This window comes from Hemicordylus capensis, chromosome 1 (assembly GCF_027244095.1).
Source record: "Hemicordylus capensis ecotype Gifberg chromosome 1, rHemCap1.1.pri, whole genome shotgun sequence".
NCBI lineage: Eukaryota > Metazoa > Chordata > Lepidosauria > Squamata > Cordylidae > Hemicordylus > Hemicordylus capensis.
This window is the reverse complement of record NC_069657.1, coordinates 182,895,080-182,911,948: the sequence shown is the minus strand read 5'-3', so window position 1 is coordinate 182,911,948 and position 16,869 is coordinate 182,895,080. Positions and strand designations below refer to the sequence as shown.

Sequence of the window (16,869 nt, the reverse complement as noted above, 5' to 3'; positions counted from 1 at the left end):
ACCATTTTTTTCACCTTGGAGCTGGGCTTTCATATTGCAATGTTGCAAGATGAATTGGGTTGCTATGCTTTCTGGTAACATGTTTTACAGGATAAAGGATTTGTAGTTGAAGTGAATACTACTTTTGAAGACTTTGTCACAGTCATCAGTTCCACCAAAAGAGCTACCACGTTAGATGCTGGAAATATAAAACTGGCTTTCAATAGTGTAAGTTTTTAAATGTTTCCTCTTCATAAATGTTAGGAACACTGATAGTACACAGAGTAGCATTTTTTCCTTTGGCTTGGACCAAAATAAATATGAGAGTTGCTTGTGCAATTGACCTCTCCTGCATCCCCTGGCATAATTCCTGACAGGGCACCCTCTAGAACAGCATGGGCTGTGGCATAGGGGACTGAGGGAGTGGAACTTGTGGAGATAAGGAGTGGGGCAGCCAAGCATGTGTGAAATGTCTTCTGGTTGTGCAGCAGGATCTTTGGGTCCTAGCCATTGTGTTTAAAACTAGTGTGAAATGGCTTGAAGTTCAAATAGACATGGAGCTACGCATATTGTCAAATTCAAGAACAGAAATTGATAAAGGCCCATGGAAAAAAGGAGTGGACTCAGTGCAGTAAATGCAGAGCATGTGAGGATAAGAAAAAGAAAAGTGGTGTGCGTGGCAAAATAGGATTGCATTAATTGTCCCCTTTCATTGAATGATCATTTGGATATCTTTTATTATAGCTGTTGGAAAAGGCAGAGGCCCGTGAGCGTGAGCGAGAGAAAGAAGAAGCTCGCAAAATGAAACGGAAAGAGTCTGCTTTTAAGAGCATGCTCAAACAAGCAACACCTCCAATTGAACTGGATGCTGTGTGGGAGGATGTAAGTGTACTGCACAGCATTTTTGTTCTTCCAAAAATGGTTTTTATCATTCTTGAATGAAGAATGATAAAAAATGTCTACTTTTATAACTCTTAGCTAATCAGATGTTCTGGAAAATCTCAAACACACATTAAATACTCTAAGCAGCAAAATATAAATATAATTACATGTCCAAACTGTCTTTGCTAAGAATAGATTCTAACAGAAATTGTAAATGAAATGAAATAGGAAACATGCTGGCAAGAAAAGTCAGTATGCTTCAGTTAAACAATTTAATTCATCCCCAGAGAGTGATTTCCCAGCAGAATTTCACAAGATCCCATCAACTCAGCTAGTACCACCATAGTAGCAAGAATGAAAAATACAGTTCTTTATTAAATTCAGATTTGAAATATTGTTTCTCATGTTCTAAATTACAACATCAGATATTATTATGTATCAGTCAGTAGTTTTTAATATAGGGTACCTTTCTAGAGTATAGCAGTCAAGAAACCCACCACAGACTTGGTAGGGTTGCAGTGAAGGCCTTGGAAAGGATATTTAGATGCTGTGATGTGTCTATACCTATGAAGCTTAGAATTGTTCGGACCATGGTTTTTTCCGTGACACTCTATATGAATGCGAAAGCTGGACTTCGAAGAAGCAAGATAGAAAAAGCATTATCACTTTTGAACTTTGGTGCTGGAGAAGACTTTTGAAGATACTATGGACAGCCAGGAAAACAAACAAATGGATCATAGAACAAATCAATCCAGAATTTTCACTCAAGGTACACATGACCAGGCTCAAACTACCATACTTCGGGCACATTAGGCAAAGATCCAGCTCCTTTGAGAAGTTCATAATGCTGGGAAAAGTTGAAGGCAAGAGAACAAGAGGACAACTAGCAGCAAGGTGGATGGACTCGATTACAAGAGCAATGCATCACTGAGAGACCTTAAAGGCCAAGTTGAAGACACATCATCCTGGAGGGAATTATCTATGTGGTCGCTAAGAGTTTACACTGACTTGATGGCATTCAATCAATCACCTTTCTAGAAGCCAAGAGAGAGATTTAATCTGACTTGCTGAGTGCAGTATGATGAACCATCACATGTAGATGTTGTGCTGTGCAGATACTTGAAGGCAGTATTAAAGAATACTAATATTGGCCCTAATTTTTTTCTTAACATTGAGTTATATAAGCATGCAATATTTCTCTCTTAACCAATGGAATGTTTTTGTAGCATTATAGGCGCATTCAGGAATACAGCAGCAATGCTTATTATCACAACTGTGTTCTGTGGGTGCAGAACCACTAACTGCACAAATTAGATAATTGCCCTATAATGAAGGTTCTGCTAATCACAGAAAAGAGAGAAAATAAGATCTGACTTTTATGCAGATGTTACTGCAGTTAACTATTAGAGATCACATTGTTACCAATTATGAATTTGTTTCAGAGAATTATTTTTCTAAAATACAAAATATTTCTCTTTCAAAAATAAAAATTCAAGCTTCTACATTTGAGTGACAAACTAATCTTTTCTTATATGTAGATCAGAGAGAGATTTGTGAAAGAACCAGCATTTGAAGACATCACCCTAGAATCAGAAAGAAAAAGAATATTTAAAGATTTCATTTATTTGCTAGAGGTAACTTCATCTGTCATACTCTCATATTGTGAAAACATTTTAAAACATACTGCTTCACTTTGAAACACTAAATTAAGTGTCAATACATGTTTGGCTGTAGCAGATTACTGAGTGTTGTAGAATATCTTTATAAGGATATTAGTTTCTTAGCTGAGAAAGTGAGCTACAATTTTTTAATACTTAATATATCTGATTAGGCTCTATCTTAAATATACCTGATGTATAATGTCCTTAGTCGGGAATGGATGCTATGTAGGTTTCTGTTATCCCACCATTGAAATTGCCGTTAAATGATGTTCTAATTCTGGGGTTGCCAACTTTTAAAAACAATTGTATCTCTTCTGTCGCAAACCTTCAGCTCCGGTATCCCATAGAGATTCTTGGTGTGTGTGCGCACGCTCACTCTCTCTCTCTCTCTCTCTCTCTCTCTTATATATATGTATGTATGTATGTATGTTATCGTTATGAGGCAGGCTACGCCAGTCACTGGCTTCCATCCAGACTAAGTTACTCGTGAGTGCTCCCATTGAAATTGCCCTGCTAAACTTTCCCCTTTAATTTCGGTAAGACTGCTTATGAGTAACGTAATCTGGATGTAAGCCAGTGACTGGAGTAGCCCGCCTCAAAAGTATAATGTATGTGTGTTATAGACATATATACATAAAATTTAAGTGTTAACAGTTAGGGAGGCAAGCTACTCCAGTCACTGGCTCACATCCACACTAAAATGCTCATAACAGTTGTCTTCAGATTAATGGGACAAATTTAATTGTCCTATTAATTTCAGTGGAAGTGCTCAGGGCTAATTTTCTGAAGCCTGTTAGGCTGAGAGGGATGGGGATAGGCTGAGCCAGCCAATATAGTGGGATGGGGATAGCACATAGCCAACCAATCAGGAGCAGAGGAGCGGGGTCTTCACCCTCTTCTTTGGTAGAGGACACATCATTTTCAAGCCAGCAGTCCTCCTCCGATGTGGAATAAATAGCATGGTTTCATCATGGGAAGGCAGGAGGACTTAAAGTACTACTAGTAGCACTAATACCCTCATTTGGGAACCTCTGGCCGAATTCATACTCTTAAGCATCTTTCTTGCTGAGGTGTATTCTTCGTCAAGTTTCACTAAATGTTGAATGTTTTGTATAGCTTGTGGCTTTGCAAAACCAATATAGGCATACAACCGGAAGTATATCAATGCTGAAGTCTGTTTAGTGGAAGTAGTAAAGTTGTTTTGATGATTCTGATGTGTTTAAGCCCCTTTGTTTTGATTTAGAGAAAAGCCAGGTACACATCTTAAGAAAGAAAATAAAGTATGTCCTTCAGAGTAAGATGCTTTAGAAATAGATTATAAATATTTATGTAGCAGTAATTTCAGTTCTTGCAAGCTTTTGGAATGTACTTTTTCAAGGGAGGAATTCATTCCTGGTTTGGTTTTGTTTTTTAATGCTGCAGCATGAATGTCAGCATCACCATTCAAAGAACAAGAAGCATTCAAAAAAATCTAAAAAACATCACAGAAAGAGGTCTCGCTCTCGTTCGGTAAGGACTTTAATAGAGTGCTGCATTAAATCCATTCTTTACATCAATCAGTCTTGAAAAGGAAATATTATATATAACTCTTTGTTCACAGGGCTCAGAATCCGAGGATGATGACAGCCATTCAAAGAAAAAAAGGCAGCGCTCAGACTCCCGTTCAGTTTCTGAACGTTCTTCCAGTGCAGAATCTGGTAAGACGTTTAGTTTTGTTTAAAAGAATTAAGACACAGCAGTGATGAATTTCAATAATTTTAATCTCAATTTCACTTTGTATTGTCTTAATAGAGAGAAGCTACAAGAAATCAAAGAGACACAAAAAGAAGAGCAAAAAGAGGAGACACAAGTCTGTGAGTATCCGTTTTGGATCTCTAGAGCATGTAGTTTGGCAAGTGTGCCTCTTCAGTTTCTATCTGTCAGACCAAGTATTTTTGTCCAGTTATGCACAATTTTGGCTTGCCTTGCTTGGTAACCACATCAAAATCTGTGGTCATTGGGACCTTTCTCCCTCCCCTTCAGTGCAGTCCTATCCATGGTTGCTTGGAAGTTGGTTCTACTGTGTTCAGTAGGGCTTACTCCCAGGTAACGATGCATAGCATTGTGACCTTAGGCCCTCATCAGATGGACAGATGGGGATCATCTCAGCAGTTGCTCTGTAGAGGGTCTAGCACATGTGATGGGCAAACCTGGCCCTCCAGCTGTTGCTCAACTCCCAACTCCATATGGCTGGGGATGATAGGAATTGTAGTTGAGCAACAGCTGGAGAGCTAGGTATGCCCACCCCTGGTCTAACACAACTCCAGGGATGAGTCCCAGCTCCATACTTGGCAGTCTTTTCCAGACTCGGAGCTGGAGGACAAGACAGGTTGCTTGTTTGGGCAATGGGAAAGGGGCTGTGTAGAGCCACTGCTACTTACCACCAGCCCCAAGTTTCACTCTAGGCTCAGGGGGAAAGGCTCCTGTCAGCAGTGGCAATGGGGCCCCAGGAGCAGCTGCTGTTGCTGCTGCTGACAGCCACCAGCTCTAACCTCCTTTTTAAGCTGGGAGCTGGAGAAGGGGCAGGGATCGTTTCCAAAGCTGCTCCTCACAGGGACGAGCCCTGAAGATGGCACTTCTCTCATCACCCTTCTTGTTGTGAGGTGGAAGCCAAAATGTTTGAATCCTGCTTTGGGTATCACAGTTTGGGGTCCTGTTCGTTTTTTACACCAGGGTGAATTGGCCATATTTGCTCAGGAATAATTTTTAACTGCTCTGAAAATAGAGGATTTGGAGAACAGTATGCCAATTTATTCATATACTCTGTGGCTACACATTTTCTCCAGTCACCAGGGCCCCTGGTGGCGCAGTGGTAAAACTGCCGCCCTGTAACCAGAAGGTTACAAGTTCGATCCTGACCAGGGGCTCAAGGTTGACTCAGCCTTCCATCCTTCCGAGGTCGGTAAAATGAGTACCCAGAATGTTGGGGGCAATATGCTAAATCATTGTAAATCGCTTAGAGAGCTCCGGCTATAGAGCGGTATATAAATGTAAGTGCTATTGCTATTGCTATTGCTATGTATCTCCATGAAATCTATAAAGGTAGCTGTTCTCCTTCCTGACTAAACAAAGAAGATGGTAGGAGATACCTTGTTGTTGAAAGTGCTCAATGTGTTACAGTGTTTTATAATACAAAGAGTTCTTGTTCTAAAAGCTCCGACCTTCATTATTGAGGGTTAACTGGAAATCCCTCCTGAGCAGAAGCTGAGACACCAATTTCTGGCACTCCGATTTTGTGCACATAACTTCTTCAAATACCAGATTGTATAGGTTGGACAAATCCCATTATACACATAGGAAGCTACCATATACTGAGTCAGATCACTCTTGGGCCGCCCCCCCAAAATTGGTACCATAGTGGACATTGAAGTTCCCCAGCACCCTAGCTCAGTATTGTCTTCACACAGACTGGCAGCAGCTTCACCAAGGTTGCAGGCAGGAATCTCTCTCAGCCCTATCTTGGAGAAACCAGGGAGGGAATTTGAAACCTTCTGATCTTCCCAGAGCAGCTCCATCCCGAGGGGAATATCTTACAGTGCTCACACTTCTAGTCTCCCATTCATATGCATCCAAGATGGACCCTTCTTAGCTAAAGGGACAAGTCATGCTTGCTTCCACAAGACCAGCTTTCCTTACAGCAAGTTGGTATAAACAAGAGCCAAGGTAGTTTTTTCAGATATTACAAATCATAATTTTTAATCTTGGTGGATATTTTGGATGTCAAAGATGAAATTCCTGTTGTTTCTTATTCCAGCTAGTTGTGGGGCAAAATGATATAGCAGGTGTTTATGTGCTATTTTAAAAGGGATATATTGCCACCGGCGAGGGGGTTCACCCCTTTGGGGGGCAACAAGGACGAGGGCCTGGTGATATATCTTGGCTTCTGTTGTTGTTTTTGGATCCTTGGTGTTTCAGATGTGTCTTGGTTTGCCTGGGGATGGGGAGACAGAGGGTGTGTCCACTGACTGTGGGGTGGCTATTCCAGTGGTGGTGGAAACAACATAGGAAGCTGCCATATACTGAGTCAGACCATTGGTCTATCTAGCTCAGTATTGTCTTCACAGACTGACAGCGGCTTCTTCAAGGTTGCAGGCAGGAATCTCTCTCAGCCCTATCTTGGAGAAGCCAGGGAGGGAACTTGGAACCTTTTGCTCTTCCCAGAGCAGCTCCATCCCCTGAGGAAGTGGGGAATAGAGGAAGTAAAGTTGGCAAGTCCCCGCATTGTTACAGGGCAAGGGAAGTCAGAAATCTATTAGCTGTTTCTCCTTCTTGCTGCCCTGCCAGCTCTTTGACCTTGAGGAGCAGTGCCAACCTCCCACAGACTCTTACTTTGCTCCTCTGTAATGCCAGGTCTGTCCAGAATAGGTCAGAAACTATCCATGATTTGATTCTGGATGAAGGGGCAGACCTGGTATGTATTACAGAGACGGTTGGGGGAGGCTGGTGGCCCAGTCTGGTCCCAGCTTCTCCCTCCAGGGTATTCTGTTGAAGAGCGGTTGCGGGGACATGGGCAGGGAGGTGGAGTGGCTGTGATCTATAAGAATAACCTTTCCCTGATCAAGTTCCCTGTGGAAGTGTCTTACCATACTGAATGTGTGTACTTCATTTTGGGGACCAGAGATAGACTGGGACTTCTCTTGGTGTACCGATCGCCCCGCTGTCCAGTGGAGTCCCTAACTGAGCTGACGGACTTGGTCTTGGGTTTGGCGTTGGAGACTCCCAGGCTTGTGGTGCTGGGGAACTTCAATGTCCACTATGGTACCAATTTTGGGGGGGCGGCCCAAGTGTTCATAGCAGCTATGACAACTATGGGCCTATCCCAAAGGGTCTCGGGACCGACACACATTGCAGGTCACACACTTGATCTAGTCTTTCACTCTGATCAGGGTGGTGTTCCATGGGTAGGGACTCCTTTGATTTCCCCATTGTCATGGATGGACCACCATCCCGTCAAAGTTGGACTCAGTCACACCCCACCTTCGCAGGGGTCAGGGGCCCATTAGAATGGTACGCCTGAGAAGGTTATTGGATTCTATCTACCTATTTATTGTTAGATTTATATACCGCCTTTCGCTAAAAACAACCCCAGGGCGGTTTACAAAAGTTAAAACACATAAAAATGAATTAAATGTCTTTAGCTAAAATATATATAAACAATCCGATATTAAAATATATAATATACAAAATACAAAAAACTATACATGGATAAAAACACACAGAAGCAGCAATAAAACAATCATGTAAAGGCCTGGATAAAAAGCCAAGATTTAACCAGCTTTCTAAAAACAGTAATGGAGTCTGAGGAGCGAATGGCCACAGGGAGAGCATTCCAAAGCCTGGGGGCAGCAACAGAGAAGGCCCTGTCCCAAGTGCACAACAACCTAGCCTCCCTCATTGTCGGCACCCGGAGCAGAGCCCCCTCAGATGATATCATCAAGCGGGCAGAAACCCTTGGGAGCAGGTGGTCCCTCAGATATCCTGGGCTCAAACCGTTAAGGGCTTTAAAGGTCAAAACCAGCACGCTGAATTGGACCCAGAAACACACTGGTAACCAGTGCAGTTCTTCCAAAATTGGTGTGATGTGAGCACACCGGCCAGCTCCAGATAGAACCCTAGCTGCCATATTTTGTATAAGCTGCAGTTTCTGAATATTCTTCAAAGGCAGCCTCACGTAGAGCACATTGCAGTAATCCAGCCGTGACGTGACTAAGGCGTGGGTAACTGGCCAGATCTGCCTTCTCGAGAAAGAGACGCAGCTGGCGCTCTAGCCGAAGCTGTGCAAAGGCACCCCTGGCCACCGCATCCACCTGAGCTTCCAAAAGCAGAGCCGGGTCCAGTAGTACCCCCAAGCTGCGTACTTGCTCCTTCAAGGGGAGTGCAACCCCATCCAGAACTGGCAAAATCTCATCCCGATTGACTCTCCTACTGACCAACATCATCTCCGTCTTGTCTGGATTCAATCTCAGTTTATTAGCCCACATCCAGCCCATCATGGCCTCCAATCCCCGATTCAGGACATCCACCACCTCCCTAGGATCCGGTGACAAGGAGAGATAGAGCTGAGTGTCATCTGTCTACTGCTGACAACTCAGTCCAAGTCTCCGGATGACCTCTCCCAGCGGCTTCATGTAGATGTTAAACTGCATGGGGGACAGAATTGAACCCTGCGGGACCCCACAGGCCAATGGCCATGGGGTCGAGCAGTAGTCCCCCAGCACCACCTTCTGGATCTTCCCCCCAAGAAAGGAGTGGAGCCACTCCAACACAGTACCTCCAATTCCCATACTTAAGAGGCGGTCCAGAAGGATACCATGGTCGATGGTATCGAATGCCACTGAGAGGTCCAGCAGAACCAACAGGGACGCACTCCCCCTGTCTAGCTCCCGGCGAAGGTCATCCACTAGAGTGACCAAGGCAGTCTCAGTCCCATATCCGGGGCGGAAGCCAGATTGAAAAGGGTTCAGATAATCCGTATCATCCAAGACCCTCTGCAGCTGGGATGCCACCACACACTCTTTATCACCTTGCCCCCAAAGGGAAGGTTAGATACAGGTCTATAGTTGTCCAAGTTGGAGGGATCAAGGGAGGGCTTTTTTAATAGTGGTCTTACCACCGCCTCCTTGAGGCATGATGGCATCCTGCCCTCCCTTAATGAAGCATTAATGATCACCTCCAACCATCTGCCTTTACCCTCCCTAGCAGCTTTTATTAGCCATGAAGGGCAAGGGTCAAGAGCGCACGATGTCGCCCGCACACAGCACAGGATCTTGTCCACGTCCTCAGGCTGCACCAACTGAAAAGAATCCAACACAACTGGACCAGATGGTACCAAAGGCACGTCTGCCGGAACTGCCAAAACTCTGGAGTCCAGATCAGCATGGATGTGGGCAACTTTATCTGCAAAGTGGCAAGCAAACTGATCACAATGAGCTGTAGATTATTCCTCCCACATTGTCTGGGGGGATGTGTAGAGCAAGGTTTTTACCACACGAAACAGCTCTGTTTGTCTGCACTGAGCAGACGCAATGGAGGCGGAGAAAAAACATTTCTTCGCTGCCCCCACCGCCACGGAGTAGTCCCTAAAATGGGCTCTAGCCCATGTTCGATCGGATTTGGCATGACTCTTACTCCAGCGTCGTTCCAGCCGTCTTCCAAGTTGTTTCATCGCCCTAAGCTCTGAGGAAAACCAAGGAGCCGAACGGGCTCCACCAAGCCGGAGAGGGCGTTTAGGAGCAACCGTGTCAACAGCCCGGGCCACCTCTCCATTCCAGAGATCAACCAGGGCCTCAACAGGGTCACCAGCTCTGGACACTGGAAACTCCCCAAGGGACGTCTGGAATCCTAGCGGATCCATAAGCTTCCAGAGGCGGACGATCCTAAACGCTCTACCACCCCTGCAGAGGGCAGATGGAGCAGTCAAACTAAACCCCACCAGGTGATGATCTGTCCATGACAAGGGAGTTATCTCAAACTTCCCCACCTCCAGATCATTTATTCCCTGGTTGGCAAAAACCAGATCCAAAGTGTGTCCTGCCACGTGGGTAGGGCCTGATACCAGCTGAGACAGGCCCATGGTTGCCATGGAGACCATGAAGTCCTCAGCCAAACCCACTGGGGGGCCTCAGCGTGGACATTGGGGAACCCAAGGCCACCTCCGAGACCACCCCTGCCAGCTCAGGTAGGGAGACTGAAATGCAGCAGGGTGGTCGGTACACCAGCAGAATCCCCAGCCTATCTTGGAGGCCCACCCTCAAGGACAAACAATTGAAATTCTGAGATTGCCTGACGGGGCACCTGGAAATGGGGAGGGTCTCTCGATAGATGGCCACAATGCCCCCTCCCCGACCCTCCAGGCGGGGCTGCTACACACTCAGGAAACCTGGAGGACAGAGCTGAGAGAGACCAACCCCACCCAGCTCATCCAACCAGGTCTCTGTCACACATACCAGGTCAGCATGCTCATCCACAATCAGATCACTGAGAGATGTTTTAGTATTAACCGACCTGGCATTCAGCAGCAGCACCCTAATCCTCGAGGGAGTGTTGTCAGAGCTCCCAGAGGTCTCAGGGTTGGGAGAAGGGCTGGAAAAAGGAACAGGCCTCAGTTGCCTTGACCATTTCCCCTTGTAATGGCCAGCCCAACTCATGCTGCCATATCTTCCTCTGCCCGCTACCAGTGGTATTGCTGCCCCCACACCAACCCCGCTTTCCTGCTCTCCCAGGCACATTCCTCAGTCTAGCCAGCCACAGCTCCACTACTTAATGAAAACCAAATCCAGGACCCACACAACATATGCTGACTTCTTGATAGAAGGGATGTCTTGAAGATCTTCCAACCCCAGGCAGCTCGCCCCAAGGCTGAGAGCCACAAGGACGAGAGCCCTTGTGCTCTCGCCCTTTAGCTCGTGCCCCTGGCTCAGCCAAGAGGGTTCCAAGAAGCCTTGGAGGGATTTAGTGTTGGCTGTGCCGGTGATCCTGTTGAAGCCCTGGTGGAGAACTGGAACAGCAAGTTCACCAGGGCAGTAGATATGATCGCACCTAAGCGTCCTCTCCGACCCACTTCAAAATTGGCCCCTTGATATACGGAAGAACTACGGGGGCTGAAGCGGTGAGGTAGACTCGACTCAAATCTGACAGATTACAACAAAGAGCACATTTAAAGATCTATGCTCTGGCAATACAGGTGGCAAAGAAGCGATTCTTTTCGGCCTGTATTGCATCCGCAAGTTCACGTCTGGTGGAGTTGTGTCCAGGGTTGTGAGAGGGCTAGTGAGTGCCGCTCTGTCCTTGAATCAGAATTTGGAACCATCTATTACCCGCTGTGATGTGTTTCTTTGTGGATAAAATCTCTCATATTCGGGCCATCTTGGATTCAAACTCCACAGTTACTGCAGTGTCTGAATCGGAGGTGTCCAGCGACCCCTCTTATGTGGTTAGGCTGGATCAGTTTCAGTTTGTGACTCATGAGGATGTGGACGAGCTGCTTGGAGCAATGCAGCCTACCACCTGTTTTCTTGACCCTTGCCCGACGTAGCTAATACTATGTGGCAGGCAGGTTGTTGTAGAAGGCCTGGTAGGGATCATAAATGCTTCTCTGAGGGAAGGCAGGATGCCTCCTTGTCTTAAGGAGGTAATTATTAGACCACTTCTGAAGAAGCCTGCCCCGGATTCCTCAGAGTTGAGCAACTACAGGCCTGTCTTCAGCCTTCCATGGCTGGGCAAGGTAATTGAGAGGGTGGTGGCCTCCCAATTCCAGGCAGTCTTGGATGAAACTGATTATCTAGACCCGTTTCAGACTGGCTTTCAGGTGGGCTGTGGGGTGGAGACTGCCTTGGTCGGCCTGATGGATGATCTCCAATTGGGAATTGACAGAGGAAGTGTGACTCTGTTGGTCTGTTTGAACCTCTTGGCAGCTTTTGATACTATCGACCATAGTATCCTTCTGGAGCATCTGAGGGAGTTGTGGGGGGAGGCACTGCTTTGCAGTGGTTCCACTCCTTTCTCTTGGGCAGATTCCAGATGGTGTCTCTCGGGGACTGTTGTTCTTCAAAAACTGAACTTCGGCATGGTGTCCCTCAGGGTGCCATATTGTCTCCAGTGTTTAACATCTACATGAAACCACTGGGAGAGATCATCAGGAGATTTGGTGCACGTTCCGTACGGTCACATCTGCTTGTTAGTTCATTATACTTAGGTTAGATATTGCACATCTTGTGTTGTATAAGATTAAAGAACAATAAACGTATCTTGGCTCATTGAAAGTGAAAACCAGGATTTTTTTTTTTAACATTGATAATGTACACAATTTTTAAATAACCACGAAGAAATTGAAGATGTACCATTTATAGCACAGAGGCCTCTCTGCAGTCTTGCATAATCTTATAACTTTTTAAAAAAACCAACATCATTAAAATCCCCATGATGCACCAGTGTCTACTAAATTTTTATTTGCAAAGCAGGTGTGTACTCTGGATTCTCTACTGAGTGTTGGCGAGGAGCTGTAGTTCAGTGGGTAGAGCACGTGCTTTGCATGATTCCAGAGTTCAGTCCCTGGCAGTTTGTTACAATAATCTCAAGGCTGAAATGTCCCTCGCTAGAGACCTCTGAAAATTGGAGTGGACTGTATTGGACTTTCATGCCTGCTCAGTTTAGGCCCCCCAGCTGTTTTTGGACTACAGCTCCCATGATCCCCAGCCACAGTGGCCAATAGCCTGGGATTATGGGAGTTGTAGGCCAACATCTGCAGGAGGGCCGAAGTTGAGTTGCTCTGGAAATGGACCCAGTGGTCTGACCCTATAAGGTAGCTTCATCCTGCTTATGCATTTTGGCTTAAGAACAGACTTTAGATCAGATTAGATTTTGCTAGATCAGACTAAGGTTCAGCATTCCTGACATGAAACTCGGCAACCAGCAGGAGCTAGGTGAGTCACTAGATCCTGACCACTGGTTGACTAGACAGCAGTCTGCTTTCTCCTCATCCTTGATGTGTACCGTTGCATGTTCTATAGGATTCCCCAGAATCTGATATGGATCGAGAAAAAGAGAAAAAAGAGAGAGAAAATGAAAAAGAAAGAAGTAGACAGCGATCTGAATCTAAACATAAATCACCTCCCAAAAAGCGGCCTGGTAAAGATTCTGTAAGTTTATTTGGTTTTATTTTGTTTGCTATGGAATGGGCGGGCGGTGGGATAAGTGGGGTAAGTAACTGATACTGTTACAGGTTTGCAGATATTAAAGAGATTTCTGGACAGAGAGATCAGAAATTGTTTGTATTCTCTTTATGATGATCTACTGCATAGAGCTTGTCAGAACAATATGAGAGTTAAGGTTAGAATATGACATCGCCCAAGGAAGAGAGCATCTACTCTGCTGCTCACTATTCGGTACATGGGTTAAGACTCCAGGTTTACAATCATCACTAAAGGGTAACAGTCTTGCTATACAATACCATTGCTCACTTGAGCAGCTGTTCAACTAGCTCTCCAGCCTATAGTTGTAGGAAGGGAGACCTTTCAGATTTTAAGCATCAGTCAGCAGAGGTGTTGTGATAGGTTGCCGGATTCTTAAAATCGCAAAAGTAGTGGTGGTACTGTTTCAATTTCCTTGCTTGGAAGTTTCAGGTTGTTTGAACTATTAGAGTTGCATTGTCCAGTGGTGGCCAGACTGCTGATCTACTGTGACTGAATTCTTGATTATGTAGAAGTTGTGCCAGTTATTTTTCATTATCTTTTTGCAGGCTAATTGGGATACCTCTGGTAGTGAATTAAGTGAAGGTGAACTAGAAAAACAAAGGAGGACCCTCTTGGAACAACTGGATGAAGATCAATAAGAAATATTTATACCAAATATGTTTACAATGTGATTTAATAAAAAATAGATGACTAATTCAGGAAGCGGATTCCAATGTTCTGAGTTCCATTGGCGCAGCAATGGCTTTTCAGTTCTACTGCATAGCTAAATATCTCAAATAATATCATTTTGTGCCTGACAGCAAAATGGCAAAAACAATGAACATTCAGACTTTGAGCTGAAGTTCTGTTTTTGATAAGCTAGGCAGCCTGTATATACCCCTGCACCTTGACATTCTTCAGAGAGCACATTAGGATGAATGGAAGATTTTCTTTTCTTTTCTTTTCTTTTTGCCCTTTCAGTAGTGGCTTGGAAAGTTCCAGAGCTTTTCAGGCCTCTCATATCTAAACAGAACTCTTGTTGGAAAGACCCAACTTGTTTTCCTTATCTGATAAAAGTGGGTGGCGGGTGGGAGGAACACATGTTGTTCTCTTTGGAAATATGCTCTAATTTCTATTTTTGTGACTCCACTTTTTCTTTTTCGTGTGTTTTTTACTTCTGCAAATGGAGGGGAAAGAATTGGAGAGAGGGAAATATTTTTCTTGATTTATGTTAGTCCAGAAACTAGCATTGGGATTTTTGTGCATTACCTTGCTGGCCAAACTGATGTTTTTGGTGATTTGTATTGAATTTTGACTTTAGGTTGAAACACACGAGGTTTCATCCTGAAGTGAATTTTTAGTGTCAAGTTTTAAAACTGTGAAAGATAGGCGATTGATTGAAATCCTAATAGGGCCCTGATTATTAAGGCGCTTAAGAAATGCTGATGTAATATAGCTACTTTTTTTAAAATTAGAGGAGAACACCTGGTATATGTGGGTTGTTTTTGTTTTTTAAAAAGGCAGAGGGCATTATTTCAGCATCAATCCAATGTTAAAACAAAATCGCAAAATCAGACTGTAAATTAATTGCAATATGTTGCCTTAAGGACTTTCCGAAGAATGTACCACCAAATTTTGAAAAGCAGTTGCAATACTCTTGTCTAGAAAATCAATGTTGGACGTAATACTTTTTCTTTTGAAAGAGCTGTTGACTTGATGTTGATGTTGACCTGGTCTCTTTTATTCTGTTCTTTTCCATTGTACTAAATAGCCTCCAACCAGCCTTGATTTGATAAGTACTATCTGCCCTATATGATGAGGAGTATTGACTACTGTGGTACAGATTCTAAAACATTTCTGATTTGAATATTTTTGTACATTTTTATCACTTATTAAACCTTGTCTTCTAGCGCGTACTAGTATTTTTTTCCTGTTTTTAAAAATACTTTGTACAGCTACCACTACTGATCTTACATGCTTTCACTTGTTTTGAGGATTGCACATAAAGGTTCAGTTCTACAGTGCTTCCTTCAAAGCTATGTTTGAATACCAATAAAGGAAAAGGGCTGTATTAAAAAAAAAAAGAATCAGTAACCGTGCTAATGTGAGGCACCTTTTCCCAATAGTTTTACTACAGTGGCATCATTAATAATAATAAAAAGCCAGTTTCCAAGTTGAATTAATGGTATTGGAAGAAAGTGTGGTTCTAGCACGCCAATTAAGAAAGAGGGACTGTTAATAGAGCAGGCATGCCACATTGATTTCAGTGGAACCTCTGTGTACAACAGTTCATACTGATGGCATATAAAAAGCAGGTTTCAAAGTACAATGAACCCAGTATGCTTGGAGCAGAGTGCATACCTTGTGCTGCTAAGTGTAACAAAATGTTACTCATCTTTCCTTGAAATACAGATTGATTACTACTGAAGAATTATTCTAGAGCAGTTTGTCCAGGTATAGCTTCAGGAAAGTGTACATCAGTAAATTGTCCAGGAAATTAGAAAGCAGTCAGTACTGGCAAGGGAGTGTTTCAGACTTCTCTGGCAACCGTGCCAAGGCTTTGAAAGTTGTGATTTAGTCCTGTCATTTAGTTTCTGGACCCTGGGTATAAAAACATCAGTGAATTTAAAATTTTCAATATAGATTGTTATCTTGTAAAAAAAAAAAAAATCATTAACTGCATCTGCGTGTGGCTTTGTTTTGAGAAAATGTGTAAGTACTGTTAACTAGTTAAATTCCATTCCAATAGCAAAACCTAGTTACAGTACATAGGTTGATAGCTCATCATGTTAACACTCAGTTGTATATTGACATAAAAATGGGCAAATGTCACAGTGCTAATACAGATGGATTTTTTTTTAAGTTAAACATCCTTCGCCTGCCACCCCAAATGCAGTAGGATTTATGTAAAATACCTTATTATTGCCTTGCATAACTTACATGAAGAAACATGTTTCTAAGTAAATATTTTTAAAGCATTGTCTTTATTTTTCCATTAAAAATAAAACGCTATAAATATAAATAATGTATTTTCATATTTCTCCAGACTGCCCAGACTGGTTTACATTTATTTTCACAACAACCCTGTGAAATAGATTATGCTGAGAGATATGTGACTTGCTCAGAGTCACACAGTGAGTTTTATGGCTGAATAGGGATTTGAACTCTAGTCTCCTTAGTCCTAGTCCAGCATTCTATCCACTACACCATGCTGGCTCTGCCCTTTCCTCATACAGCAGTTTATAATCCCCAGCTTTTCTTACTGTAGCAGAAGCTAAAGACACACTTACCTGAGAGTAAATCCCATAGTGGAGGATGTGCCACACAGCAGTAGGACAGTGTAAGGAGATTTGCAGGGAGCCTCCTGTGTCCCTGCCTTTTATTTATTACATTTCTAGACCGCCCCATCTAAAGGCTCTAGGTGATCTTCCCTCCCTCCCAAAGCCCTTTCTGCCGGCAGAAATATGTGCTGAGTGTCAAGCAACTCTCAGGAACAGATTTCTGCAAGTGGAAAAGGCTTTTGGAAGGAGAAGGGAAGAGAAGCTTGCTTGTGCAATATTGCCACAGGGGATGCTAGTGCCACCCTGTGTACCTGCAGCCCTTATGACAATTTGATTGTTGTGTATCATGTTGGCCAG

At 43.7% G+C, this 16,869-nt stretch overlaps 1 protein-coding gene across 1 annotated transcript in view; it reads left to right on the top strand.

The window, feature by feature from the left end:
• PRPF40A (pre-mRNA processing factor 40 homolog A) overlaps positions 1-15,147 on the top strand; it is a 56,486-nt gene extending 41,339 nt beyond the window's left edge. The window contains exons 19-26 of the mRNA XM_053258747.1: positions 91-207; positions 724-861; positions 2,400-2,495; positions 3,945-4,031; positions 4,123-4,219; positions 4,314-4,375; positions 13,070-13,198; positions 13,798-15,147. Of these exons, the coding sequence (XP_053114722.1) occupies positions 91-207; positions 724-861; positions 2,400-2,495; positions 3,945-4,031; positions 4,123-4,219; positions 4,314-4,375; positions 13,070-13,198; positions 13,798-13,890 (819 nt within the window). The 3' untranslated portion in view covers positions 13,891-15,147. The remainder of the gene's footprint in view (positions 1-90; positions 208-723; positions 862-2,399; positions 2,496-3,944; positions 4,032-4,122; positions 4,220-4,313; positions 4,376-13,069; positions 13,199-13,797) is intronic.
• Positions 15,148-16,869: the final 1,722 nt, after the last annotated feature.